Source organism: Trematomus bernacchii, unplaced genomic scaffold (assembly GCF_902827165.1).
Source record: "Trematomus bernacchii unplaced genomic scaffold, fTreBer1.1, whole genome shotgun sequence".
NCBI lineage: Eukaryota > Metazoa > Chordata > Actinopteri > Perciformes > Nototheniidae > Trematomus > Trematomus bernacchii.
The window spans coordinates 12,811,691-12,839,656 of NW_022987689.1; the positions used below are offsets into that span (position 1 = coordinate 12,811,691).

General features: G+C 44.1%; 1 protein-coding gene across 1 annotated transcript; it reads right to left on the minus strand.

Moving 5' to 3' along the window:
• Positions 1-178: 178 nt before the first annotated feature.
• chd8 (chromodomain helicase DNA binding protein 8) lies at positions 179-27,741 on the minus strand. The gene is made up of 38 exons (XM_034137388.1): positions 27,548-27,741; positions 25,523-26,484; positions 25,151-25,420; positions 23,729-23,842; positions 22,760-23,259; positions 22,514-22,625; positions 21,283-21,486; positions 20,959-21,027; positions 20,813-20,868; positions 20,611-20,728; positions 20,433-20,516; positions 20,174-20,311; positions 19,868-19,989; positions 18,426-18,669; positions 17,879-18,055; positions 17,418-17,561; positions 17,222-17,320; positions 16,977-17,136; positions 16,280-16,490; positions 15,978-16,173; positions 15,233-15,403; positions 14,803-15,096; positions 11,865-12,082; positions 11,572-11,774; positions 11,236-11,392; positions 11,060-11,149; positions 10,851-10,954; positions 10,061-10,184; positions 9,728-9,803; positions 9,337-9,608; positions 8,834-9,087; positions 7,021-7,668; positions 6,832-6,938; positions 6,422-6,643; positions 5,713-5,808; positions 4,361-4,462; positions 4,166-4,270; positions 179-1,305 (listed from the first exon to the last, which is right to left on the minus strand). The coding sequence occupies exons 2-38, from the start codon at positions 26,381-26,383 to the stop codon at positions 940-942; spliced, it is 7,488 nt and encodes a 2,495-aa protein (XP_033993279.1). The 5' UTR covers positions 26,384-26,484; positions 27,548-27,741; the 3' UTR covers positions 179-939.
• Positions 27,742-27,966: the final 225 nt, after the last annotated feature.

Consider the following 27,966-nt stretch of genomic DNA (forward strand, 5'->3'; position numbering starts at 1 on the left):
TTAATTGGTCTCAAAACATGTTGGTTTTGTGGACATAACTGGCATTCATAAATTGTAGTTCACAATGAATGGAAATCAGTTTAGCTCCTATGCAGTATCCTCTGCTGTGAAAAAGACACAACATATATATTATATTGCTTCGGCTTGATGAAAGTTACAATAAAACACACAAACCTGCTTTCACTGTAGATTGCTGTTATTCATTTCACAGATACACTCAGATCATAAAACAAGAATAGTAACTCATTGCCGTCATCTTTGTACCACAGTACACAACTGATCAGCTCTACATTGTACAATACACCCATCCTCCTAGCACTGCTTCAGTAACTAATACGCCACTTTCCCCCCTCCCCCCCCCCCTCCCACAGAGTGAAAACAATAACAGTACACCCACGCACTGGATCCCCTTTTAGTTCACAGTCTGGTCAGGACAGTAGATATGACCAAACAAGATTGGTGGTGGTTGGGGGGGGGTTGTGGGATCTGGATCCGCGCTTCTGCTCAGTACACGTCCAGTTTCATGTAGCGCTTAGAGGACCAGCATTGAGGTTATTTGATAAGAAAAGGGCATCTGTACAGCAGGGGTCCCCTTTTGGTCATGGCTGGGAATGTCATGGGACAGGAAGAGGAGGAGAATGACGAGTCCTGAAATAAGAAAGCTCAGCTTTTTGCCATTATGTCAGAGGTCAGAGAGGAGGAGCAAGGAGAGAAAGATGGAACACAACTGTGATGACGAAAAAAGAAAACGGATGGGTGCAAACCTGCTCCTTTCATGGAAAAAAAATCTCTATATAAAATAATGAATAAAAGTAGCAACGAAAAAAAACATTCATCTGTAATTTGATACATAATATGGTAAAAATAAACGACGAGGAATAACATGATTCACTGTTGAGAAGGGGACTACGTCCGATGTGTGCGGGAAGGGGGGTTCAGTCAATCCTCTGAGCTCGATGAGGAGTCGGAGTCCTTCTGTGCTATGATGACATCGTCCAATAGCGCCTCTTGATCGGAGCTGTCGTAGTCGCCTTGGGAAAGGCTGTCGCCGCCCTCCATTTTAACGTCAAAGTCTGGACTGGTGAGGAAGTGGTGGGAGGTCTCCAGGTCCTCCTCGTCCATCATGTAGGCTCCGTCTGACACCAGGGTCTCCTCTTCAACCCCGTCCAGGTTGGGGTCTTCGGTGGTGGGCTCTGGAGTGTGGTGAAGGTGGTGGTGATGGTGATGGTGGCGGCGTCGGCTTTTCTTCGGGAGCTCCGAGTGCTCGCTCAGCAGTCGGTGGAAGAAGGTCTCGGGCAGGAAGCCCTGTGGGAAGAATAGATATTGTCAGAAACACCGCAAAGCCTATAATGAAGAAACAGTTAGGAGGGTGGGATTTCATCAGATACCTCGATATGATAAATGATTATTGATAATGTGGATACACTGGCCAAGTGGTTAAAGATGAAAATGTAATCTAAAAAGCCGTAACGTAGCCTTTTGATGCTCATTTTCAGGTTCATATTTTGTGCCTCTACTGTGACATGTTTTCATGCTGTAATGTTCAAAAAGCTCTTTATTTTTCTCATATGCTTTTCACCCTCTGTCTGAAACCAGAGCCTAGTCTTCTCTGATTGGTCAGCCGACCGGCTTTGTTGTGATAAGTCAACCACTTAGAAATGTCCCACCCCTAAGCCTATCACGTACAATGTTTTGGAGTGGTAGCCAATAGAAGCGCGAGTGTTACATATTGATGTCACTTTGTTACAGAAGTAAACAAAGGACTTTACTCAAAGTATTTTGAAGTGAGACCAGGGGCCTCATTTATAAAGGGATATACGCTCAAAAAATGGCGTAAGCCAGTTTCTACGCAATGTTTGCGATTTATAAAATTCTAACTTGACGGGAAAATGTGCGGTCCTCCACGCAAACTCTAACCCATGCGTACGCACTAAGCACACAAACGGGAGAGACGAGAAACTGCGACACCGTTGGCAGAAGGAAGAATGGAGAGAAATATGTGGAAATAAATAAAATGTTACCTCTCATTTATCATATGAAGAATTCATTTTCAAACATCGATTAAAGCCAATCTTAAAATGATTAAACAAACGCCTGTTTGAGACTCCTCGATCAGTGCACACAAAAACTTGGAGAAATAAATAAATACGGATATGTTATTTAAAACCACCTCGAATATGTTGTGTTAATGTTATGAAATGTTTTCTCATAAATGATGCGGTAAGCAGGAGGACAGAATAACGTCTAAACTGACGCCGTTTTACATTTCTATAGGTTGTTGATACGAGCATGGTTTTATATAGGCCTACTATCACGTTTAATCGTGTTTTATGCCGTTTGCCAAGACTTGATAAGTCGCTCGTAAAACACAGGAGGTATGGAAACTAAGAACACCATATGTGGTAAATTGTACAGCTGATATAACACAACCCATTAGTTGTATTTCCTTTAACTGGTGGATTATGGATATATAGTTGCTGATCGACAGCTGGAACACAAACCACCAAATTCAACAAAATAATTCAGATCCAGTCGTCATGACTCCACTCCGGAGGGATTCCCCAATCATTTCTTAGAGTTTCTCATCAAGGGGGTGTCTCCTGTCCCCGGGACAAACACACTGCCTGAGGAAGGCTATGTGTATTTTTTTTGTCATTAACTTTTTTCGGACCACTTACTTATTTATTTTGGTGACGATCCGACCTCCATGCTGCTACTCTGGTTCAAACTGCATCCACCAAACAATATGATTTATCTCGACCTTCCCACAAGAACCTAAATCTGACACGGTGTGAGATGTCTTTTTTAGCTGTTCGGTCGTCATTTCCTGCGATCTTCTTCATGCAGTCAGTCAAAATGAATGAATGAATGGGCGTTTCTTTGACTATTTATAGGCTAATATGGGCGTTACGAGTCGATTGTGATTTATCAAGGGAAACAGGCGTAGGGAGTGCCGTACGCACTTCCCTCGCCGGTACGCAATGTTTTGTGAATCGGAAAATGGCGGAAAATGTATGTACCTATTTTTGTGCTTTGTACTACGTAAGCAACCTTCCTACGTCAATCCTACGCAAGGCGTTATAAATGAGGCCCCTGAACACGTGTCATGAGTGACAGCTGCTTTAGTTTGTCTGCATGGAAACATATTGGGTGTGCAACATTATTTTTAACCACATTTTCATCTAGAGCAGGGGAGATTCCCAGTCGATCACGAGGTGTGTCTGAAAATAGAACAACAATATTCTGTTTTATCGTTAATGTCCTATAACATAGTCTTCCTGTGCCAGAATAATACACTTGAGCGCATCAAAGCTTTGTGATTGGCGTGACCCCATGTGTCGGGGTGTGGCTGGTGGGTAGAGGGCACTAGTTAGCTGACGTTGTCCGTGTCAACAGGAGTGACAGTCCGCAGAAGCAAAAAAGCCCAAAATATATCATTTTCACTCTGAGTGGGAGGATGATTATTTTTTAGTTTATTCCAATTCAAAGTCCATCTGTCTCATCTGCAATGCGAGCGTGGCTTTACCGAAGAAGGGTTATTTTAGAGCGGCATTTCAAAACGGTGCACAAACGCTACGAGACGGAATCCCCTCCTAATTCTGCCCTACGCTCTTCTGTTCGTTGCGTGCATATGTAACGGAGTTAAACATGTGAATACATAATTATAAGTTTGTGAATGTTTAATTCATAATAAGTTGTGAATTTTAAGAGATCAGATTGTTTCATTTAATATTTTAAGTTTTGTTTCCCGTGGGAACACCGTCCCATTGCACGTCTTTTTTTACTTCCGGTATGTATTTTCCACCCTCCGCGGACTGGCCATCTGGAGAATCTGGATAATCACAGAACAGCCGGTCGTCAAGGGCCGGCTCGATTCGCTGACGGCCGTCACCGCCCTTCATTTTTTATGTTTTAAAAAAGGCATCATTGAAGTTGCACCGACAGAGGTCCGCCGTTTCCCCGCAGCGAGGCTCCCCCCTAGTTGACAGTTCACTAGCACCCCAGCCCACCCCACCCCTTCTCTATTTGGACTGGTAGATCTCGGCAGGCTGGCAACTTTAAAAGCAGCTCTTGGTTCAAAAAAGGTTGGGCACCCCTGATCTAGAGGTTCAGTGATTGTAAACACTGCGGAGAAAAGCCTCGTAATAACATCTTTAGTACGTACAGAGCTCCGAACAGTCTCAGACCAGTCGGCTGCTACAGCGTTGTCAGGGTTCTCCTGCAGGTATTCCTTCAGGTCTTGCAGCATCGGACAGAAAGCAGCTCCAACCTACAGAGGAAAAAACATGTTCGTCTGTTAGCAAGAGATAACAAACAGCTAACAAATCAGGGGTATCATACCAATCACTGTATGCCTCACCTTCTTTCCTGTCCGCATGTTAATGACTTTGACCTTCTCACTGCCTGTCAGGGCTTTGTCTGCCCTCCTCCTCCTCTTCCTCTTGCTCCGGTTCTCAAGAAGCTGAGGAAACAAGACACATTATGAAATAGCTGAACAATATTTTAGACATTTGTATCCCAATCCGCCTGAGACCAGGGGCCTAATATTTATTTAACACTTGAACAACTAAGTGAAAATACGGAGGCCTGTTGTAATCGTTACATAATCCCCTGAACGACATGAATTGAGCTCACTGCCATCATTTTGCAAAGTTGTTACAAACAAAAGAAACAAAAGCCTAAGACACAAAGTGGCAACAAATAGAAAGTGCAGGAGAAAAGCATGGAAAGAAAAGCTTGGCTGTCTAAATCTCGCCTCTGTTGGACAGGTTCCTTTCTTTCAGCTCATTATTTCTCTGTATATCTTACTAACGAAGCAAGATGGACACAGAGAAATGTTTGCTAAAAAACTACAGTACAGTTATCAAGTATTATTGTACAGAATCCAAAGTGAGTACCAACTTCATCTCTTGATGCAAAACCAAGGCTCCCCTCTGTCTCCTTACCACAGTTTGGAAGCTGAATGAGGAACCGTCAACAAGGCTTGGGTTTTTTCGTTGCATTTATAAAACACGTTTTCATTTCATACGCTCGGCCCACTCGCCAAGTCTGATCTAATCTAGTTGCAGCTGTGCAATTGGTCGAAACATTGATCCTGCAAATGATATGAAGATGAATTGACACTCCTGTACTGATGATGGCGGCTGTGGCTCAGTGGATAGAGTGCTGGACTTTGAATCAGGGGATAGCAAGTTCGAGTCCCACTGCAGTCAGCATGTCGTTGTGTCCCTGGGCAAGACACTTCACCCCAAATTGCTCCTGTGGGGATTGCCCACAGTACTGAATGTATGCAAGTCACTTTGGATAAAAGCGTCTAACAAATGACATGTAATGTAATGAGTAGCCATAGAAACTAACATGGCTTTAGGCAAAAGCCAAAATGGCTTGTGGCATAAACTGAACAGAGATGGACTATAAAATCGTTGATCGCAACTATATGTATGACAGCTCATCATCAGCTAAAATTCATGCCCTAATTATACCTCCAACATGTCTCCCTCCACCTCATAATCTGGGTTCTCCTTCAACCAGGTGGGGGGGTCCCTGCGCCGAGGAATTTTCTCCAGTGGATCATTGAGTCCATCTGGGTCTGATAACTAAAAGAGAGACAGCCAAAACAAAGTGATCAAACTAAAATCCAGAGCAGTTTTTGTTTTCCCATCCGACTCTTCCTGGACTACAGAGGAGCTCATGCTGATCTGACACACTTACGTCTTGGTCCTTGCGCTTCTTGCGGGCACTGCCCTCTCCCCCTGATCCGTTGGGCATCATGGCGTGCTTAGAGAAAGTCAGCTTCAGCCCCTCCTCCTGACAGGGGACACACAGAGACCTCTAAATTAGCCATAGAGCCCATATCACCCTTCACCCTGTAGCAGGGCTGCATGATTACAGCTAACATTTTAAAGTGCCCCATTATCTCATTTTCAGTTTCATAAATGTATGTGTCTCTTCTGTGACATGTTTACATGCTTTAATGTTGAAAAAGGTAGTTTTCTTTTTCTCGTACTGCAGCACCTCTTTTCACCCTCTGGGTTCTGGAACCAGAACCCAGTGTGCTCTGATTGGCTAGCTGGTCAGCACTGTTGTGATTGATCAACCAATAAGAAATGTCCTGCCCCATAGCTCATATCTCGTCTATCAATGTGTTGGAGCAGAAGCAAATGAAAGCAATGTTATGTAGCCATGTCAGTTTGTTAAGGAAGTAAACAAAGTAGTCTAATCGAGACGTTTCAGGCAGGGGAGTGGGTGAGAGAGAAAGCCCCTCTTGAGGGAACCGTGGGATTTTATGTTTTGCCTACCATTTACATGCACTAAAACCCTACATAACACTACAGAAAAGGAAACCCCCATAACCATAATAGGGCCTCTTTAAGACCTGTCAGATTCACACTGGTGACAGATTGTGGTTGTGTTTTCTCACCTTAAGGAGCTTGACGGTGAACTCCCCATCTTCACCCTCCTCCCCGGGGGCCCCTGGTGTGCCGCCGGGTTTACGGTTCAACCTCGTGAACGCCATCTCGTCTCCCCCCAGCTCTGAGCTCGGGGCGAGCTGAGCCTCAGGCAGGTAGCGCCGCCCCGTGGGCCACTGACCGCTCAGCGTCAGCGTACACAAACTGTCCAGGCGGTTGATCAACACGCGGTCCTGAGGCAAAGAAAGAGCAACGTGTATCAGTCCTTCACAACAATAAAATCATACATTAGATTAGATGTGCTTTACTAATCCTGAATTAGGAAAATAGTTTAAATACATGCAATGGTTTATCCTTCAAGAGAAATGCTTTGAGATTTGAATGAAGTTAAACATACAATAATAAATTGTACATTAACTACCTTGGGCCAATCCACTCTGAGAGGATCGGGGGGAAGAAGGCCGTCCTGAGATGTGCTCATAGAGAGTAAACTGTTTTCTCCATCCACGTCACACATCTTCATGCGTGCTAAGAAGGGAAAAAAGGGGAAATTGTTACATTTGGTTTATTCTTGAAGCATTTATAATTTTTCTGTGAAATGCCAACTTACCTCTTTCTTCATCACTCTCTCCACTCTCATCGCTGCTGCCTGATCGCCCAGAAGACGACGAGCCTGAATCCGAGTCAGAATCTGAATCCGAGCCTCCCTCCCCCTTCCTCTCTCCTGATTTCCCGACCCTCCCCTTGCTCCTCTTGATGTTCCAGCCCTGCCCTCGCTCCTTGCCATCATGATGACTTCTGGGCGTGCTCTGCAGGACGGCACTGATTTCTCCTCCAAGCAGCAGGGAGTCCTCATCAGCCGGCTCCTCTTTCAGAACAGGCATGTCCTCCTCCACCTTTGGCAGGATGATGGGCATGATGGGCATGATGGGCTGAGGCGGAGGTGGAGCAGACTGCTGGGTCAGGACAAACTCATCCCGAGCCTGGTTGAAGGAGAACTGAGGGTCTGGGAAGATGGAGAGCTCAGTGCGGCTGACGCCGTGCAGGGAGGACCCGAGCATCAGCTGATGGTCGTGTTCGGGAATATTCCACCAGGCGGGCAGCTCGGAGGTGTTCGGAGCCAGAGAAAGACGCTCCGCCAGCAGCGGATGCGGCAGGACTCGCTCACGGAGGCGACGCAGCAGGCTGATGCGGTAAAGGGTACGGGAAGCACGCTCCTCAGTGATGGGGGCCACATTCTGGGGATGCTCGACTACATCTGAGGGGGAGAGAAGACATTCTTAATATAATGGGACTCTGCTTTTAACCAGTTAAGCCCTGAGCCCGTTTTTCAGGTCTCAGGCTCGAAAATGACATTCCCAGAACAAATGACTATATCTTCCCTTCTAAAAGGGTTAAATTAATAATCCTTTTTCTCAAAGCAATGATAAACCTGTGAGTTGGATGGAGAAAAGTCAGAATCAATATAGATTTTTTTTATTTTAAAGTAAATTCAGATTGAACATAGTAAAAAAAATGTAAACTAGTTTCCGTCCAATAAAAAACATTACTTATAGTGAAAACCACCCTTGAATGATGGGATAGTAGACTAAAAGCTTTAGGAATCCAAACTCTGACATATAATAAGTACCCTGTATCAAGATTGATGCAAAACAAGTGACATTTGACCTTTTTAAGAGAGATTTAGAAAACAAACAAAAAAAACACTTCTGGGGTCATTTGGGTGGATTTGACCTATCTCTGGCCCCCCTCGGTCGATGTTGGTGATTGACACCTTTTTTGAACCGTTAGAGCCAATAGAATCAAGGGGAAGTTCCTAAATCCACCTACCATTGAGGAGTGAGAGTTATGCGCACGCAGCTTGCCCAAACCGAAAGCTTCCTTTATTTTTTGTTTGCCCTTTGAACTGAAAACGTATTGCCATAAATATGATGATGGATTATCAGTAATAATTTCAAAGTGACACAGAGACATTGGATTAACCCTCGGCAGCGTTTTTATCGTTCTTTAATGTAAGACGAATTTGCCGTTTTGGCTCCGTAAAGCTACGTTGTGTGTTGTCTGGGTTTGCCTTCGCTGCCCTGAGTTCTGGTCGCACAGTGATGATACTTATACCTCTAGAATCTGTGGAATCTCAGCTTTAATCTGATATCTTGTGCAGATCCGATAAGTAATAAAGTATTTCTACCGTGAGTAGAGGGCTAATTCAGAGGCTTGATATTACCCTTGTGTTTCGTTTAGCTAAAAATGGTTCGTATCGTCAGTTAGCTGAGTTTCCTCCCGTTAAGTGGGTATGACACATTCATAGGTTGTTAAATGTTAAGTAGCCCTGAGACACAGTTTCGTGGAAAAAAAAGCCCGCAGCCCCCGAGGTTAACAATCATTTAAAGTTTTGTTTAAAAAGCATTTTTAGTGGTAGTTACCTTCGCGGCCTGTGCGCAGGTGGCAAACTCTCCGGCACATAGCGACAAAAGAGCGGAAATATCGACTGAGGCTCTCGTCTGTTTTCTTGTCCAGACGAGCAAAGGTACGGAAGCGGTTCCAGTCAAACTCAGGCTCTCCTGCCTCAGGAAGTCCTGGCTCCTTTTTAAACTTTTGCACTGCGAAAGTGGAAACCACGCGGTAGAAGTCGCATTCTTCCCTACGCGTCCACCTGGGGGAAACACAGACAGTGGAGCTAAGTGAAGGATGAGAAAGAAAATAATGTATTTTTGAATTGGCAGGTCCCTACAGATTGTATATCTAATGAGACTATCGTAGCATAAAGAATTAATTTTATTCTAGCAATTGTCCATTTAAAACAAAACCGCTTACAGGCACATTTCTTACATCTGTTACCCTCAAGGATAAAAACACTGCAACACTGAAGACATAACTTCTGTTACCATGAGTGCCACATAAAAACCATAATGCAGCCCCAGCGTACCTCTGCTGGCGCTCCTGCCGTGCGATCTCCTTCAGCTTGCTGGCCTGTTCGCAGCGCCTGCGCCTGCGGTCGCCCTTCGCCTCCGCTTCGATCTTCAGCTGCACCTGCCTGTAGCTGCGTTGGTACGCCGTGATCAGCCGCCGCATGCGCGCCGTCAGCGAAGAGCTGGAGGGCCAGTCGCACGCACCGCTCTGGCTGGAAAAGCTCTCCGTGATCACCGGACCCACCTTGTCTTCCACAGTAATCTCATCGTCCACGTTCATGGAGTCAGTCTGCAGCACGAGATGAGAAGAGACTCAATCAATTGTTTATCACTGTTGCTTAGTTACAAAATATTCTTTGGGAATCGACCAGTGCAGACAAGTTTTAATACGAAGGATCAGATTCATACCTCGTCAAACAGATCTTTAGCGTGTCTTGACGCAGGCTTGAACTCCGGGTCCTCTGAGTATTTATCAAAGTCAGCACTGCACAACACAAACAATCAGAAATGGTTATTATTAATACTTTTTTTTTTTAAAAGATAAGAAGTGTCTAGTAAAGGGACACCAAATGTAAAGGTATCGTGTAGTTAACAAGAATTTGACATTTTTAAATGTGGTTATAATAGGGTCTCTAGAACGGACATAAATGAGAAAATGTCTACAATTAAACAATATCCACTTCTACTGGTAATACTGCTATAAATGTATAAACAAATACATTTGTATTCAGCATTACTCACTCATCTCCCAGCTCGGCGTCACCAGTGTGCTGCTCAGCATCGATGGCCTTGTCGTCGGGCCGACCGGCTCTCTCCAGGAAGCTGAGGCAGGGATCAGCACGCATAGTGGTGTACATCTCGTAACCTGGCAACAGAGACAAGTGTGTTAAATGAGAAAATGCTCGACACCTTGTGAAATGACAAGTCTCAGAGGGGTGGCAAACGCAGCAGCTTGACAAATGTTACATAACAACGGTGAACATGATCACCGCGGAGAGAAACTGTTTTGTATTATATCCACAACCTATTCTCATAAATATATTAAGCTTCAATAAGCCCCTTTCACACCTACGACAAGTGATTTATGTCCATATCAGCACTTATTCCAGCTCCCATTGGCCGTGATGAAAAAGGTGAATTGTTTCCATTTGACGCGTGTTGAAGTAAATTCAAAACCAGTCGTTATTAACAACGCAACACGTCAAAATAAATATGTTTTTCTCAAGACCCCAGACTCCACTTAATAATTTGGTAATGTTAGCTTGCTAAACATTATAAAACACACTTAATTCAAACTCCACAGAAAGTAAAAGAAGTCTTTCCACTGTTTCAACATCCATAACTCTGTTTTGAGAGCTTAAAAGAAATACTGAATAATAATTATTATAAAACATAAATTAGTAAGTACTAGGGCATACTTCCACTGGCAATGGGAAAGGAGTTTATCACCTATTTTTTGCAGGTTTTCCCGTGTTTTAATTAACCCACGTGCTTATTTCAGTTATAACATGGTTATAGAGAAAAATCCTACCATGTTTGAATACGCCAACAAGCAGTGAGCGGTCTGCCTCAGTGTCCCACCATCCTGCAGGGAACTCCTGCTGCTCCATCTCAGGCATCCAGATGTCAACATCCCTGGACGAAATTGAATAAAATTAACAACTGCATGGCATACTGTGTTCCGTAATGGAGCCCGTGTGTTCTGCATTTAGCTTAATGTACAAAGGGCAGATTCAGTACCTGATGTCAGCCCCTTTCAGGACGGCGTCTGAATGTTCTCCAATCACCTCCTGTTTCAGGTAGTAGAGCATCCGCACCCTCAGCAGCACCCTGAGATAGGAGAGGAGAGGTTTCAGTGTTTGGACATGGAGGCTAAACAACACACAGTGAGTTACAGCTGATTGGGCTTCACTCACTTGTTGCACTGGTGCTTGAGGTGCTTGCGGTAGCTGTCGTCCAGTAGCAGGGTGTCAGGGTTGAACTTGCGGATCCACTCCACCTTCTGAATATCAAACGTGCTTTGGGCCTTTACCCTCTTACCCTTCCTGCCTCTTGGAACAGGGATAGACAGGCCTAGAAGAAAACAAAACAAAACGTTTATTTTAAAACATTCAACAGATAAGGTACAAGCTTTGGCTACACGAAAATAGGTTGTGGTTTTAGTAGGAGTTTGTACTTTTTCCTTCTCCAAAAAAAGTAATTCATCCCCTTTTTGAGAAAGTTGACAGATATTTTAAACATTGTGTGTGTACCAGAGTGGTTGAGAAGTGTTTGGGGTTCGCGCCCGTTCTCCGGTGGTGTGATGAGCTCCCAGATGAAACTCTTGATGTTCTCATCTCCCCGATAGTGGAGCAGACAGAACACCAGGATGACACGGCAGATCGTCTCCACGTCGCGTTCACTCAGACGCCGCTTACATCTGGCGTGGGACAAGATGTCCTTCCAGCGACCCCAACTGGAGAGGAAGAAAACAGGAAGCAGAGTAAGGAAAAGGGACGAGACCGAAGAGAATACATTCGGAAATTGAGCAGCAAAGTGTACGTACCCATAGACGAGCAAGTGCTTCTCCACCCGGAAACAGTCGGTGCGTCCGTAGCCAGTTCCACTGTGGCGGTCGGAGCGCCGGGAGGCCCGCGACTGTCTGGAGTTGGCAGGCGGATACTCATCGTCGCTGTCATCGGACAGGTCTCCACCTTCACCTCGTAAACTGGAGAACTGGCGGGTCTGCTTGCGGACTCTTGGAGTGTCGATCACGAGGGTGTTCTATTGGGAGTGAAGTAACATTGGTTACTTCGCAATGAATAAGCATTTAATATAAAAGCTAGTGTTCCAGTAGCCTGTAATTACAAGTACAATATCTGAGTACTTCTACTTTTACTCAAGTACAATATCTGAGTACTTCTACTTTTACTCAAGTACAAGACCTGAGTACTTCTACTTTTACTCAAGTACAATATCTGAGTACTTCTACTTTTACTAAAGTACAAGACCTGAGTACTTCTACTTTTACTCAAGTACAAGACCTGAGTACTTCTACTTTTAATCTAGTACAAGATCTATACTTATGCCACCTCTGTTTATAGCCTATGAAAACAACTATTAGAAAACGAAGGCTAAAGCTAACGTTAGCAGATAGTGACAATGTATGCTAGTTAATAATAATAATAATAATAATAATAATAATATTAAATGGAATTTATAAAGCGCCTTTCACAGGACCCAAGGTCGCTGTACATGGTGGACAGACAAAACAAAACAGACAATGAGGAGCGAACAAAACAAAACAAAAATAAATAAATAAAGGAAGCCGGGGGACCAGAGGCCTGTACTACGAAGCCGGATTTTCTCTTAGCCGGCTGACTTCAGGGAAAACTCGGGCTTTCCGGTCCTACGACGCTGGTTCTCTTTTTAGCGGGCTAGATCTCCATGGTAACTTATGCTGAGCGGCTTTGCAGGCTAAGAGATCAACTCAGTGAAAGCACCGCCTGCTGACCAATCAGAGCTCCGTGTGCGGAGTTTAAAGATCAAGTCATATTACAGGATAGAGGAAATACAGAAAAACTGCCGTTGCAGGAAAGACGGCCGGCAAAAATCAACTGACTGTGAACGTGAAAATTAATAGAATATCCCCTCCCATCTTCAGAGCAATCTGACTATTATAATATTAGCGTTAAGAAAGCTTACTTAAATATCTGCCACAACATAAGTAACCGGATCAGAGTAACATTAAGTACAGTCCGCGGCACTGTGAGTGCAGACGTAGATGTGTCCCATTATCATTCATATCATATCACATCATAATGTATCATATATTTCCTTATCTGAGTCAGCTTCTTGAGCCGTATCTGGCCGTGCAACACTCACAGTGTCACATACTGTATGCAGAAGTATTATTTTAAGCAACACATTAAGTTGACGAAACACTCGAGTCAAATGTAATTAAAGTCAGATCCACTCGTGTCTTGGACGGGGCAGTGATTTCATAAACCTGTTAATGTACGCATTCAAACACTTTTTCTTTTACCAGCTGTATTCACCTTGCAGGTGCAGCTATGTGGCTTTTATCCTGGATAAAGTGTTTAACTCATGGATGTTTAAAGTTTAACTTCTTCATATTTGACTAATATTAAAGTTCACTTTTCATTCAGGAAGTATGACGCTGCGCTGTCAGTACGCTTGTCCGTGTTTGAGATTGGTCGAATGCTCCAAATACCACCCCTTTCATGTGAACGCGCACCTAACTAGATAGGACACGGCTGGCTTGAGCGATCCACTTGATAACCAGCGTCGTAGTACAGTTTAGCGAGAGCGCGTATGTTTTGGATTGGGCCAACCGGCTAACTCAAACATATCCAGGTTAGGTTGAACCAGCTTCGTAGTACAGGCCTCTGGAAAGGACTAGGGTCCGTAGTTAGCTAGCTCAACGATTCCTTAAATAATATTGCGACAGAAAAACTTTTCAGTGCACATGCCGCTAACAGCTGTTCACCAGCGGTCCAGTCTGTGCCACAGTGACTCCGGACCGCACACTTACTATTAACGAACGCACCGTAGGTTTGTAGCCTTTATTTAACCAGGTTAAAAAATCCCATTGAGATCAACGATCTCTTTTTCAAGGGAGACCTGCGATACATTAGTTACACATAAAAACAACAGAAAACAAAAGGACATCACAACATAATTACAGGGGTATACATTAGCAACCTATTTACAGTGACAGGTATCCAATAACATTTCATCCAGCCAGGTAATGTAGCTGCTGGAGTTAGACCCTCATCGCGGAGCAGCAGAGTTCAGCCGACAGACAGGAAGACACGAGCACACAGCTCGCGCTTCATTATAATATATATATATAATGCGCGTCATGATGGCACATAACAGCTCGCGGCCGCAGATTACTCCGGGTCCCAGACCCCCCCCCCACCCTTACCCCAAAAATATTTTTAATTCAGATCTACATGAATCACACAAACGACCTATTTTGGATTGAAAACAAGTTTGCATCCCTGAGGAGGATTCTTTCTGCAGAACAGATTTAAAACGGCACTTCATCTTAAGTCGGCAGCAGCACGGCTTAATTAAAACAGCCAGACAGGCCTACATTTGTTTACAAAAAGTATTTATTTTGTTATTGTTGTGAAAGTATGTAGACTTAAAACTGAGGGAAATCCTTTGTTAAGAGTTATGACGTAGGCTTATGTAAAATGCACAAGTCCATGGACTTTATCTTGAGATATTCTCAATGACATCATTCTTTACATAGCCATCCTTTTCAATTGTTTTAAGCTCAATAATAAACACAGATAATATTTTATCAGAATTTCTCCCATTTATCTGGGACATTAGAGGACATATGATGCTCTTTTTCAGGTTTCATATTAGGGACACAAAACATAATAGGGCCCCTTTAAAACCTTCCCAGACACTAGTTAAATCTACAGTATTTCACATGTTGTGGCGATCGTAAGACACCATGCTCGTACCTTTCTGGTCATGGTGTCCATGTCTATGTCGGCTCTCTTGGCCCACTTCTGCCAGAACTCAGGGTCGTCAAGGGCGATGTCGTTCCGGTTCTCAGAGGCCACGAAGCTGGCCTTGGAGAACGTGGAGCCCTTGCCCTCGTTCTCGATGGTGATGGTGGTGGCTCTTCGCTGCAGGATCTGGTCGATGTCCTCCTCGCAGAAGCGATTGCCTTCATCGTTCTCGTCCATGATGGCGGCGTAGGCTCCTTTCCTCAGCAGGTCCTCAATCTCCTTCTTAGAGAACTGCTGCACCGGCTAAAGGCGACGCAGAGAGATATTTACACAAGTGGATTTAGAAAACTATTTTCGAAATAAACTAAGCGTACTGCAACAGCGACTGACCCAAAAATGACTTTGCATCTAGAAATATGACAGATTTTCTTTTTCTCACCCCGTTGTTGTTGCCTTCTTTGTTCCCACTCATGCTCTGCAGGACGGCACGGTCCAGCCCGAGCTTCAGACTAGCTTTATCCAGCATTTCCCTCTCATAGGAGTTCCTAGTGATCAGACGGTACACCTTCACCGCCTTAGACTGGCCAATACGATGACACCGAGCTTGAGCCTGAAATAAGAAATTAAAAGAGGGGTCAAAAGAGCATCATGTGCAGCTGCTGTTCAACGTTTTTAAGCATTAAAGGTGGGGTAGGTAATTTTGGAGAAACCAGCTCGAGTGCGCTAGAATTTGAAAATACACAGCCGGAACAAATCTGCCACTTCTTACAGAGCCCCTCCTCCAACACACACGAACGCGCACATGACCAATGAGGGCACGAGATAAGTTTGTGCACAGATGGAAAGCTGACAGGCAGGTAGGCCATCCAGTTATTTTAGCCGGGCCGGCTAAAATGATTGGTCGTGCTTTTTACAGTATTACGGCTTCCACAGATGACATTTTTTTATGGATTTTTGGTCAAAGCACTTAAGATATTCATTGCTATCGGGATGTTAAGAGCATTCCATGGAATATAACACAAAGTGTATCTCGAGCCGGTTTCTCAAACTTACCTACCCCACCTTTAAATGGGAAAATATACACTTAAAGAACCGAGGGAATAAACGGAAAGACTGTTTGTTGTTGTAGCCCTATTGAACTATCTTTAGGACAGACAGAGCAGATATATATATATATATCGTACCTGCAGGTCATTTTGAGGGTTCCAGTCAGAGTCGAATATCACACAGGTGTCAGCAGCAGTGAGGTTGATACCCAGGCCGCCAGCCCGGGTACACAGCAGGAAGACGAATCGGTCCGAGTCGGGCTTGCTGAAGCGGTCGATGGCAGCTTGTCGTAAATTCCCACGCACTCTGCCATCGATTCGCTCGTAAAGGTATCTGTTAAAGAAATAACATTCCTTACATTAGCACATCTCATAACTCCTCACAATACTTTCATGTTATGACAATCTTTACGCTTTTAGAGCCACCTTGGCCCTCTTACCTCTTGTTGATGAGGTAGTCCTCCAGAATGTCCAAGCAGCGCACCATCTGGGAGAAGATGAGCACCTTGTGGCCGCCGGCCTTGAGGCGAGGCAGCAGCTTGTCCAGTAGCACCAGCTTGCCGGCCGAGCGAATCAGAGCCTGCAAATGAAAGTCGGAGGCCATGGGGTCGTACACCTGCCGCAACTCCGTGACGATCTTCTCCTCCGCGCCTGGACAAGAGAAAAAGACAGAGGCACAGTTATATTATGTTATCGAATTATGCAAATGCAGTTCAGACTGCTTAGTGTGTGAGAAAATGGTTTTATTTAATATAAGACCATTGTCTAAAGTCCCACCGAATAAATAATACAACAATTATTCTAAAATGTTTTTATGAAAAAGTGCAACATTTAGATAGTAGTAAGCACAATATTTGGTAAAGTCAAGATATGTTCATATTTCTGATGCAAAATCAGTCAAAAATAGCACTTAATTACACATTTTTCCCCAAATAATTCAGCCCTTATAAATGCAAACTTAAATTACGTGCTTTTCAAATAAAATATTACTACCCCAAAATGCCCTTCAAATGATTTGGAAAGCAAGCCAATTATTATATGAAACAGTTAATTTTGAGACTGAATAAAACAAACATACATGCAGACAACGAGATGCGTAATATGAAGAGTTAATAAGTTCATATTGTGATGACATACCATTGATGAGGTAGGGGTGGTTGCAGCACTTGCGTAGCTCCATCATAGTGTTGAGCAGGTTGGGGACGTTGCTGTTACTGGTCACACCTAAACTGAGGAAAGTGAAGTTCCTCTCCAGGATGGCCCGGTAATACTTCTTCTGGACATCCGTCAACTCAACCTGAGATCAAATACAGTGAAATAATTAAATTGTTGCCTTATTTGTGTCCTTCAGCTTACATTGCATGTTCATTATTTGCACCTACCTCAATGATGGTTTCCTGTTTGGGCGCCAAATTCTTCTCGACATCCTCTTTGAGTCTTCTTAACATCATGGGTTTCAAGATGGCCTGCAGCTTCTGAACCTATGGGTTAAAGTAAATCATTTTCTTAGTGACAATGTCATGGACGAGTGTGTTAAAATTGAGTGTTTCATTGCCAAAGTGAGTGTATATTCCACACCTGTTCTTCTGTTTTGAGGTCCCCAAAGTCTCTGAGGAATTCAGTCTCAGAGGAAAACTGAGCCGGCTCCAGGAAGTGAAGCAGGCTGAAGAGTTCCTCCACCGTGTTCTGGAGAGGAGTGCCGGTCAACAACACCTTGTGTTCCTGGGAGAAACAACAGATAGCACATTTAGGAGATAGAGAGGGAAAGGGTAGGGCAAACATATGAATCAGGCAGACAGAAGGAGATAAAACACATTTTAAGAAGGGGACAATAGAGAAATTAACAGGAGAAAGAGCCAGGAAAAAGTACATAATCAATAAGTAAAAGCTCAAATTAATTCTTAAAATCATTGAAAACCCATTCAAAGTGAATACCAAATACAAAGGAAGTATTTCAGGGAACAAAGAACTTTCTTAATGTAATTAACTAAACTTTTCTCTGCAAATTTGACCATAAGTTTTGTTTCAAAATGACTCACCAGATCCAACATCTTCAAGCTGTCCAACAGCTTGCAGTTGCGGTTCTTGAGTCGGTGAGCCTCATCGATGATCACGCAGCGCCAGGAGATCTCCCTCAGCTCCGGGCAGTCGGACAGGATCATCTCAAACGTTGTGATGAGGGCGTCAAACTTGTACGCACCAGGGATCAAGTGATCCTGCAGAGAGAAGGGCCATCTTTTATTCAACATGTGTAAGAGACTAAATGCAAACAAGGGTGGAAATAGAAATCTCTCTTTGCAGAGCTTTTACATTTATAAATGTTTGTAATATATTATTTTTGGATCTTTTTTGTTGTTGTCTGAAAGCGTATTTTAGGTTATTTCAGACAAGAACATTTCTTTGATAATTACACAAAATGTGTTGTTTTGTTTGTTTATGTGGATATATTGTGTAAATGTAGATTTGACTGATTGTGAACCGCAGGAAGAATAGCCAGTGCCCATATTTGTGCTAATGGGGAATTTTTAACAAGTTAATTGACAATCTAATAATAGTTAGATAAATAAAATAAAGTAATAACTCCACCTTGTCATCCTTGAAGTACATCTCGTACTGCTGGATCATCTGTCGGCTGGCCAGGCTGCCGTGGTACACGATGGCGTTCATGTCGGTCCATGTGACGAACTCCCTCTCCCAGTTGGTGATGGTGGAGAGTGGAGCGATGATCAGGAAAGGGCCAGTGACGCCGGCATCGTACTCCTCCGACAGCAGCGCGATGGACTGGATGGTCTTCCCCAAACCCATCTCGTCTGCCAGGATACAGTTCTGCCTGAGAGACAAGACACAGGGAGTCATTAGTCATTAGTGAAGTGTTGGGAGAAGCAATTGACAAGCATTATCGCAAACCTGGTTATAGATGACAATGCATTTTTGTTGTGTTATGTTATTGATTATGTGCAGCAAGCCAGTCATTATAGCAAAAGAAAATATAACTTTTTTTTTTTATATATCTGGTTGAACAAAGTTTTCTGGCTCTTAACTGTCAAAGTCTGTTCACACATTCTTTTCCCTTTAACCAGTCTGCCAGAGCCCATACTATGCCCCATTTAGGGTTTAATTCCTGTCTGTCTGTCTTCTTCTCTGACTCTAATGTCTTTCATTCTCTAGCACTGTTTTCTTCATTTTTCTTTGCTTTACTGGGGACAATTTAGCCATCACGAATCCAACATTTGCTGCTCTAAATAACTTAAAATATGAATATTCAAAAAGTATTGAATGGCGGAAAAGCTCATTTTTGTTTTGGCCACAGCTTAAAGTGACGGGACTTCTTTCTGCGTATTGATATGACTGCACATAGTCCCTTGATCAGCGCGTCCTAAGCAACGGTCTGCTATCCTTAGCAGCGGTCTTCTATCGGAAAAAGAGGAGACCACTGAATCTCCAAATTGACCAGTTATAATCAAGTATTCAACTAAGCTGTGTTATAACCTCTTATAAAACGGTCAAGTCAAATCAAGCAATCTGATTGGTTCTTAGCCGTATATCACGGGTAGATTTGTAGTTACTTTTCACAGCAAGTCCGTATCCCTCCGCGTCTGAGAAAAGCTACAACCGTTACATTACGTCCGTTACGAAACTAACTAACTAACTAACAAAGCTTAAGATGGAAACATGAAAGGGATAATGTGCAGCAAGGACTTATTGACCGTTGTTAAGGACGCTCACATCTGCAGAAAGAAGTCCGGTCGATTTAACTGTATACAGTTTGGCTGAAAAGCAAAACAGTTAAGGGGGTTGTCGACCCTCCGCTTCGCGTCGGGCCGAACCACGCCCCTTAACTGTGATATAATGGCCATATACCACGGCCTGTCGTGAGCTATTGCTTAATTATACAATACTTTTCTATAGTTGCTACTACTGTAATTACAGCACCTTTTCTGGTAATCCAATCCGAGTGTGGCATCAAAATGCAACATCCTACAGGTGACTATTGAGTGTAGTGCTTATCTCCTCTGTGTGATAATTACCTGTTGTACCAGTTGAAGAGCAGCCAGTTGACTCCTTCTAGCTGGTACTCTCTGAGTATGTTGGAATTTTTGTACTCTCTGGTTTCCTCCAACTTTTTCCATGCACTGGCAGAGGGCCGTGGCTGAGGAGAGGAATGAAAACAATGAATCAAAGAGTCTATGGGAATGATACTCAACACCAATTGCTCTTGTAGGCATGTTTACAGAATTGAAGTGTATGCAAGTCACTTTGGATAGAAGCGTCAGCCAAATGACATGTAATGTGAAGTACCAAACACTTTCGCTATCTTCCCCCTGAATGCTCACCGTTCTTTTCAGGCGGGGTTGTCGGTTTAGAATTTTGCTGAATTCTTCGACCTTGCCCTCATCCACGTCCTCCTTCAGCTCCCAAGTGGCGTCTTCATAAGGCAGAGAGCACCACTTCACCAAGTAGTAGATAACAGGCTAGAGGGAAAAGCAAGAATTTATCAACCATGATAAAATATCATACTTTATAAAAGAAGGGTCATGCTTCTTAAGGGTTCAGTTCAGTAGCGCGATATCTCAGGGCGAAGCTTGATCTCACCTCGCCATTGTCTTTGTCCACACTGTGGGAGACGTCCAGGATCCTGTCCACCTCCGTATAGTCTGGGTTGAAAGCCTCCTCCTCCTGAACAGAACCACAGGGTCAGTACAAAGTTATAGTTCAAGCTGTAGAACTACATGCTAAAAATAAGAGCTTCCAGGATCTGCTCCCGTCTCACCTCCTGGAAGAGGTGCCTCATCTGTGCCTGCTTGGCCTTGAACCTCTTGATCTTCTGATGGATCCTCTTATCTTTCTCCAGCTGACCCAAACTGGCCCACTCACAGTGCATGTATGAACTGAGAACAAGAGTCAGGATTTACTCATTTAGCTGTCTGCTCATGAAATAAACCAAAGTTACGGATTGAGATATTGAAACTTACTAGTTCTTGTATTTTACAAAGAATTCCTCAACGTTGGTGTACTGGCCCACACAAACCTGGAAAACAAGGAACGATGATGGGTTTTTATGATTCTTAAAAATGAGATTCAATAATGGTATTGGAATGAAATGACACAATGCACATACTTCCTTCTTGGTTAGCCTCAAAGACAGAACTTTGTCTACAATAGCAGCATCTTCTTCACTTGGGTTTTCCTGTAAAAAAACAAACAATTGATACCATTAAAAAAAGGGGCCTTTTTGAGTGACTGGGGGACAAACTACCAGGAGGGAATTTGGGGATTTAAGCCTTTGCAGACCATTTACATGCACACAAAACTATATAACAAACTACAGGGGAAAAGCATAATATGGCCCCTTTAAAAAGGCGTCAATTTTCTTAATATTGTAACATATCATGAATAAAGCAAAAACCCCACCCTATGACAATCCTTTCACTTTGACGCTCACCACAAAGAACTGCATGCTGGGCTGTCCGTCGGCGTCCAGCTCCAGCTCCTGTTTGAGCTGCGCGGCTGACCCGCCGCTGATGGAGGCCACAGCTGCTGCGGTCGTAGTAACGTCTACATCCTCCTGCTCGTCCTCATCGTCCGTTATCTTGATGTCCAGGTCCTCTGTGTACTTCTTCCTTTTCACCACGCGATTGGAGCGCCTCTGCTGGCCGGAAGACAAACGTGTAGTGAGCGCGATTGTAAAAGGTCAAGCAGATGAAGAGATGGGCACACCCCACTTTTCACATCAGAACATATGGGATGAAACGTTCAGCGTCTGTGCCTAACTGTACATTTTACAGCAAATTCCTTCTCTGCAACAAACGCCTACAGCTGATCTGGAGTGTGCATCCATCCGTCGTCTCTCAATCTGTCACTGTTCCACACACACACTACACTACTATTTTAACAACCATCTCAAGTTTTCAAAAAAAGGACACCTGACACAGGAAGAAGACCAATTTAGCAATAAGGAGAATTGATAAAATGAGGCTACATCTGATAAACATTTGATCTAATAGTATTTTTCCAGCGCATAGAACCCTTTTGTGAACCTGGAAATGTTGAGTGGCACCAAAGTTCTGTTAGAAATGTATACTATGGGTCCCCAGCATTTAGAAACTGTGGCATGCTAATGTATTTTGGGCAATTTGCACAATTGGCATAAATTGCTCCAATTAGCATTATAACCTAAAAATGGCTTTGCTGACTTGGACAATATTGGACTGATTTAAGGGGTTATTGAGGATGCTGAAACCAATTCTGAAATTTTAACGATCAAAAATGGCAGTTGGAACCAGAAAGTGGCCATATTTGGCCTCCCAGAGGAACGATTTTGATGAATTTGGAAGTTTTAGATGACGCTGGATCGTTTGTATGTGATCTCTATGCCCATGGGTCGCCGCACGACTCATGCCATGGTCAATCAGTCCATGTGGAATATATCAGGTGTCCTGTTGACTAATTCATGCTAATTAAGGCAAGTTGTGCTAATTGACAGAAGATTATGCAAATTAGCATCCAGCCGAATATAAATGCTTGGGACCAGTATTAAACATTTCATAATTATAATAATAAGATCTAGACTAAAACTAAAATTGTTGCGAAATGAACACTGGTTCCAGCTAGAACAGTTGACAATATCATCCCTAATCTCCCTTTTTGCCATGTGGCCGTGTATGAGTTTGTACCGTAATGAGGTCATCATCCAGCGTAGCAGGTGAGGCAGGACTCAACTCCCCTTCAGAGTGGTCTGAGGACCCAGTCCTCTTCCTTTTCTTTGCTCCCACTAGAGTAATAGTGCTGCGGGAAGGGAAAGGTGGCAGGGAGGAGCAAAGACAAAATGAAGTAGCAAAAAGTAACTAACAGTGTCTTCTTTTCCAAACACATATAACTTGCATCCATGTTATTCTCTCCCTCACAAACATATCACTTACTTTGTCTTAATCTTGCTTTTGCTCTTGTTCCCAGACCCAGGTATCACTGTGCCTCCAGACGCTCCTGTTGCTCCTCCTGGCGTCTTCGCTTTGCCCTTTTTGTCCCCTCCTGAGCTTTTGGGCGTTGCTCCTCCAGCTACAGGACTTTTCTTCTTGCTACCTCCTCCGCCACTCTTTTTCTTTGCAGTAGACACCACGGTGACGGTGCCCCCCAACTCTGGGGAGGTCTGCGTGGCCGGGAGCTCGTCCTGGTTCAGGACTCTGGGAAGGTTCTTCTCGCCGCGCGCCTTCGCCCGGGCTATAGCTTCAGCCACGATGCGGTTTGCTTTCTCCTGCTTGCACAGGATCTCCACTCGCCGCACAGAGGTCGGCTCTCCAGGAGCCTTTGTGATGCGGATGGCCTGGGACGGCGTGATGGTCGTGTTGGAGGGGCCCGCTGCCGACGTGTTGATGACCTTCACCACGGAGACGGTGCCGCCGAGCGAGGTTGTCGCGCTTGTCTGTGTGAAAGAGAATATTTTAGAGGGCAGAACTTTTTTCATTACTTTTTGGGCTTAGGTTAAAATGGCAGCACGATCTGGAAAGAACAGTTAATGCCATTATTTTTGACTGTTATTGGGACTGCGTTAAGATTTGCAATATTTAGGGGACGGATCACATTTGAAATGAATTATTCACCTCATCATTAAAAAATATAAATGATCATGGTGTGATTTCCTAAGAGGTTTTAAAATGTAGATTAATTGTGCAGCCCTATTTGTAAACATGTTAAATTCCTTGTTATCATATGGTTTCTGTTCAGACGTCAGGTATCTCTCGCAAAAGAGTCTGAATCTGAATGAGACTTCTTGATGAAATTAAATAAACTGAACCACTATACGCCACAAATAAATCCTTAAGCCCCCCCTCTTTATAATAGTGTATACGTTTGTGAAATACAGAGAGGTCTATGCACATGTTAAGGTCTACCTGTGGCTGCAGAAGCATTTTCAGCGGCACTGCAACTCTCTGTCCTCCTTGGCCCTGCGTGATCTGCAGCACCTGTGGGCCGCCGGGAGTTCCCGTTCCTGAGACCAGCTGGTACTGTGGGAGAGAAAGAAGAGAGGTGTCAAGACACAGACCCCTTTAAAAAAAAAAGCCTATGTCAAGTTAGATGTCACAAGTAGATAGATACATCTATCATAAGATACAAATATCCAGAACATTTGGCAAGATTGTAAAAAACATATTTGGGAAATCTGCCTGTATGTCTGCTTATAAATAGTGGTTTCAATGTCATCTTTCTAGAAGCAGTATTAGTTGAGGGTGTGTTGAGGCTGGACAGGTATTAAGTAGTGCCTATTCTAACAGGTTTTCTTGACTTCTATACGTTGTGCTAAGATGGGCTACACATAGCATCAATTTGACACTACGGTTAGAAAGAGCCACATTCCAGATGTTTTACCTGAACATGTCACACTTAGAAATCTGTTAAACTTCCAAACGTTTTTTCTTTATCTCCAATTTTGTCTAGAACTTGCAAACAGGTGTAACGAAGTGAAGCATGTAAAACAATATTATTATTATACAGCTTATATATGCGTTACATTTACTGCCAAAGGATTTAAGTAAGCAGAGTCAATGTGGAAAAGTTCAAAATGTGGACTTATGGAACAACACAAAAGTAGCCATTGTTCCTTACGTAACAGCACATGCAACTGTAAGTTTGACCGTGTGAAACAAGCAGAAATGACTACCTTGTGCACACTTTGTTGTTGTGGAAGATGTGGGCATTATGTTGGGCAGCATCATGTCACATTGGGTCAAGTTACATAGTAAACCACTTGAATTCATTTTACTACAGCGCTCAAATCCATCCCGTGGTCCATTTACGGGTGTGTTCCCCTCTTTCTCCACGTCTCTCCAAAAAAGGCACTAGTGGCCAAAAACATATCTTCAATTATATATATATTTTCTCTGGCTGGATAGAAGACTTTCAACACCCCCTTTAAATTGCATCAATGGAAAATAACTAGCAGCTTGCATGAAGACAGCTCTTCACACGATTGTAAAAGACAGCATCAGAGCTCTGAGTATTATGATATCACCGCATTCAAAACCCACCTGTTCAACACTGCGTTCAACACTGCATTCAACCACTGACCCCCCCCCCCCCCCCCCCCCCTATTTTCTGTTTTTGTTTATCTCTTTTTGTATTTTTTCTCTTTGTTTTGTATTCTCCGTCAAAGCGTCTTTGAGTTTCTAGAAAAGCACTATACAAGTCTCATGTATTATTATTATTATTATTATTATCAACAAGAGAACAAAAAACAACAACAAAAATATTGTATGAAAACACTAATTTGATTACACAAGCAGGTACTTCCAAATTCTCTCACACTTGTTCCTCACCTTAATTCCTCCTTGCTGGTTGGGCTGCTGCTGCACCTGCAGCTGAATGGTGAGGACTTTGGGCTGGCCTCCAGCCTGGCCTGCAGCCCGGGCCTGGGTCAGGGCTGCTAGCTGGCTTCCCTGAAGCACCAGTTTGCCCCCGGGGAGCTGCCCCAGCACCAGTCTAGTCCCCCCCTGCTGGACCTGTGTGATCTGCTGCTGGCCTTGACCCGCTGCCATTCCCTGGGATGGCTGCTGGAGAACCAGGGTGATCCTCTTCTGTTCGCCACCCTAGAAACAGATACACGGCATGAGAATCAGGGGGAAAAACTGGCCTACAAAATCCAAGAGTCGCCTGCTGTGGTCAGCATGAGAAGGAGAGGTGGTGCTTACCTGCATTTGGGCCTGCATGGCTGGCTGCAGCTGCACCTGGCCTTGGGAGTTTACTTGGACTGTCTGGCCCTGTGTCTGCTGGGGCATGGTGGTCAGCACCATCTGTTTCACTGGCCCGTTAGGAGACTGCAGCAGCCTCTGCACCCCCGCAGTGCCCACCTTGACTTGAGCCTGTCCCGCCTGATTCAAAACTGTCCCGCCCTGCAGTATGTTCATGCCAGGTTTAAATTGAGTGCCGGACAACACACGGATGACCTTTCCAGTGGTCTGCCCTGTGGCTCCTGAAACAGTCTGCAGCACCTGGGCTTGACCCTGTGGCCCTTTGAGAATGACAATTTTACCGCCGGCCTGCTGTGTGATGGCAGCTAACTGCTGCGGAGTGAGCTGGTGAGTTATCTGCGTGAGCTGCTGCGTGTTGGCAGTGGTGGTGATGACCGGGGAGCTGGAAACAGTCAGAGGTGAGCGCAGCAGGACCGTGCTACTGGTGGCCAGGCTGGTGCTGCTGACAATGGGTATGGTGGTCTGCGTCTGGATCTGAGGTACAGTTTCTACCACGGCAGGAGCAGGGACTACAGTGGGAGCTGCAGATATGGAAATAGTCTGAGCAGTCGCCACCGGCACCGGCTGCTGTGTGAGGACTTGAACGGGGGCGGGGTCCAGGTTGGAAGGAGCTGCTATAGAAACACTGAGGCCCGTGTTGTCCATGAGATCAGCCTCGGTTGGTGGGTCCACTTGGCCCAAAGCCAGCTTAAGAGCCTCCTCTACGGGGTCCGAGGAGCCCTGAGTGAATGAACCGTCCGGCAGGGCATCAAGGTTAAACAGAGGGGTGTCCTCAAAGAGGTCCATGATGGGGTCTGCCATGTTGCCCTCTCCACACAGGGAGACGGGTAGAGCGGGAAAAGACTCCGAAGAAGGAAGATCAATAGTCGCAGTCCAGTTCTTCTCAACTTTTAGGTAAAAAGCTGGGAAAAGAGGAGAAACGCTTGTTAATGCAGCACGAATAAATAACGTTGACATTTGTTAAAGGAATTATGATCATACAACTCAAACCTGCATAGAACAATATATGTTTGGTGGGACTCATTCAATGGATACTTAGTACATACGTGTAGTAAACAAAGATAACAAGCAGACGACGGAGACATTGAAAATTAGGCCTTAGTTGACAAAATACTATCCTTTAACTTCTGATTCTTGTGTCATTTTCAGCTACAACGTGGTTCTTTTTTTGTTGATAATCAACAGCAATCATTTAAGTTTTGAATGCACAGAACGAATGTACAATAAATAAGACAACTTGTATATGAACAGACTTGCAAGTTTACTGTATATGAAATGCCTCAAACATACCACTTTTGTATCCAACAATTCGTAAGTAAAACTTATTTTGGATGACATAACTCCTAAAAAACAAAAGCCTGACTCAAATGTTTTTGAAAATAACACCAAACTCATGATCAACTTGTTCAGAAAACGCTATCAATGGGATATAAGAGGCTTACTAAAACATGTTCAGGCAGTTTTAATGTTAATATAGAAGGCTACACAATGTAGGGGATATTCTGTGAATGAAAATAGTTGGAAGTGAGGTGAGAAGAGGAGGGTACTGATGCTAGAGCGGCAGGATGCTTTCCTCTGGTCGGATTGCAGCCTTTCTCACAAACCCGTCGGTTAGCATTAGCTTGAACCACGACCAAGATGTGGCTATTACAAAAGCGTGTGTGGCACCGAAACGTTTCCAGGGTTATAAACATGATATATTGTATGTTTGGTTCCATCTCCTTGCTTCTCTGTCATTTACTACCAACCATTCAGTCTACCGGACTCCTTCAATCTCATCAACAAACCGGACCAAACCAAAGCAACGTGCCACAATAACCATTGCCCGTCAACGTTCAGACACGGGTTAGGCCGCAATACTGTTTCGGTTGGTCTGCGTCTATTTTTCGGCACAAATACATGACAATAACCATTATATCCACTGCCCCAACTCTCACAGTAATAATTTCGGGGTGCTAAATTTACCTTTGCATCGACACACATGGCTTTCTCCGTCTCACAACACTGTACGATTACAGGAAACGGCCAGGGAAGAGCAGGAACTAACATTCTTGCCAGAGAAAGCGTAGAATGCGTGCCCCTCGTACGCTTCCAGGCGCTGATTGGTCTGTTTTCTCCGGAGCCGGCAGCATACGGCTATTTCATTGGAGGCAGGGGCCATCCGTCATCAGCGCGGCCACTTTTGGGCGGGATGAGAGCCATAGTTAGGTTGAGACAACAATAAATGCGGCCTAGCTGGGATCATTGGCTAAGTGATCTTCAATGTTGGTGTTTTATTGCTGTGGGTGCTCACGTTAGAAAGCGTTAACCATTTAGAGCTGACTGAAGAGAAATACACGGTGTTTTAATCACATTAAATGGTTACTGAAATGTACAACACAGCA

Excerpts from the sequence above, each read along its gene's own strand:
- chd8 (XM_034137388.1), bottom strand. The coding sequence starts at position 26,383 with ATGGCAGACCCCATCATGGACCTCTTTGAGGACACCCCTCTGTTTAAC. Across the intron at positions 22,626-22,759 it reads AAAAGCAAGATTAAGACAAA|CACTATTACTCTAGTGGGAG; the intron begins GTAAGTGATATG and ends CCCTTCCCGCAG. Across the intron at positions 4,463-5,712 it reads AGAAGCGCAAGGACCAAGAC|CTTCTTGAGAACCGGAGCAA; the intron begins GTAAGTGTGTCA and ends TTGTTTCCTCAG.